The sequence below is a fragment of the Bison bison genome, unplaced genomic scaffold (genome assembly GCF_000754665.1).
Source record: "Bison bison bison isolate TAMUID 2011002044 unplaced genomic scaffold, Bison_UMD1.0 scf7180017864115, whole genome shotgun sequence".
NCBI lineage: Eukaryota > Metazoa > Chordata > Mammalia > Artiodactyla > Bovidae > Bison > Bison bison.
The window spans coordinates 1,743,218-1,744,350 of record NW_011494687.1 but is presented as its reverse complement, the minus strand read 5'-3'; the positions used below and the strand labels follow the sequence as shown (position 1 = coordinate 1,744,350).

The window sequence follows — 1,133 nt, the reverse complement described above, 5'->3', positions numbered from 1 at the left end:
TTGGAAGCCCCGTAGCCACCCTGGAGCCTCACCGCACTCCTCTGGGTTCTCGTCTGAGTTGTCCCCGCAGTCGTCCTCGCCGTCGCATTTCCATGCCAGCGGCTTGCACAGGGTGTTGTTGCACTGGAATTCATCAAGGGGGCAGGTCCGCACTGGGCGCCGGAGGGAGCAAAGAGAAAAGAATGAGCTCTGAGCCCCCAGTTACTGAGGGCCGGGTATCGTGGCCAGACCCCTCCTTCCATGGCTGAGACCTAGAGGGTACTCCAGGAAAGCACTGGAACCCCCACTGGACAGAACCTGGGTTTCCTCATTTTCTACCACTGGCCAGGTAGCTGGGCAGAACTGCCTCCTCTGGTATTTCGGGGAGAAGAAGTCATTTTGGGAAAGTGTCCAGAGAGCCCTGTTTCAGTGGTGGAGCAGGGCCCAGGGCCCACTGTCAGGCAGCAGCAGGTACAGAGGAGGATCCCTCGCCTGGGAGTCAGGGGGCCTGGGCTCCAGTCTCTGGCCTCAGCCCACCAGCCCAGAGCCAGGATGCCCTCACTGCTCCAAGCTCCGACCTCCCGCCACTCAGGCTCCCCACGTCCCCCTCTGGACTGCCAAGCCCAGGCCAGCAGCAGGTGCTGCCTCACTGCTCTAGGAAAGCACAGGTGAGCAGGGACTTGGCCTCTCAGGACAGCCGACTAAGCCAAGTTGGAACTCATGGGGCAGGGCCTGGATGGACATGGCCCTCAGGTTTCTGCTGGATTTCAACTGGCTCCTTGATTAAGTGTTACTGTGGGGTGGGAGGGCTCACCGCCAGTGCCACAGGCCTCCTCGTCACTGCCGTCCATGCAGTCTGCATCTGCATCACAGCGCCAGCGCAGCGGAATGCAGTGACCACTCTTGCACTGGAACTGGTCCATGTCACAGCGGGGAGTGCAGTCTTTCTGTGGGCACAGGAGGAGGTGTCCTGATCAGACCTGGGCACCCCTGCGGGCCTGCCCAGACTCTTCTAAATCCGACCCTCCCTCCATCTGGTCTCCCTGCCCACCTCGTCTGAGCCATCTGCACAGTCATGATCCCCATCGCATTTCCAGCGCCCAGCGATGCAGCGGCCATTGGCACAAGAGAACTCACTCTCAGAGCAGGGCCGG

General features: G+C 61.2%; 1 protein-coding gene across 1 annotated transcript in view; it reads right to left on the bottom strand.

The window, feature by feature from the left end:
* The window catches only part of LRP1 (low density lipoprotein receptor-related protein 1), an 82,151-nt gene that overhangs the window by 8,286 nt on the left and 72,732 nt on the right, over nucleotides 1-1,133 (bottom strand). Inside the window, 2 exon segments of the mRNA XM_010839371.1 lie at nucleotides 33-152; nucleotides 794-926. Of these exon segments, the coding sequence (XP_010837673.1) occupies nucleotides 33-152; nucleotides 794-926 (253 nt within the window).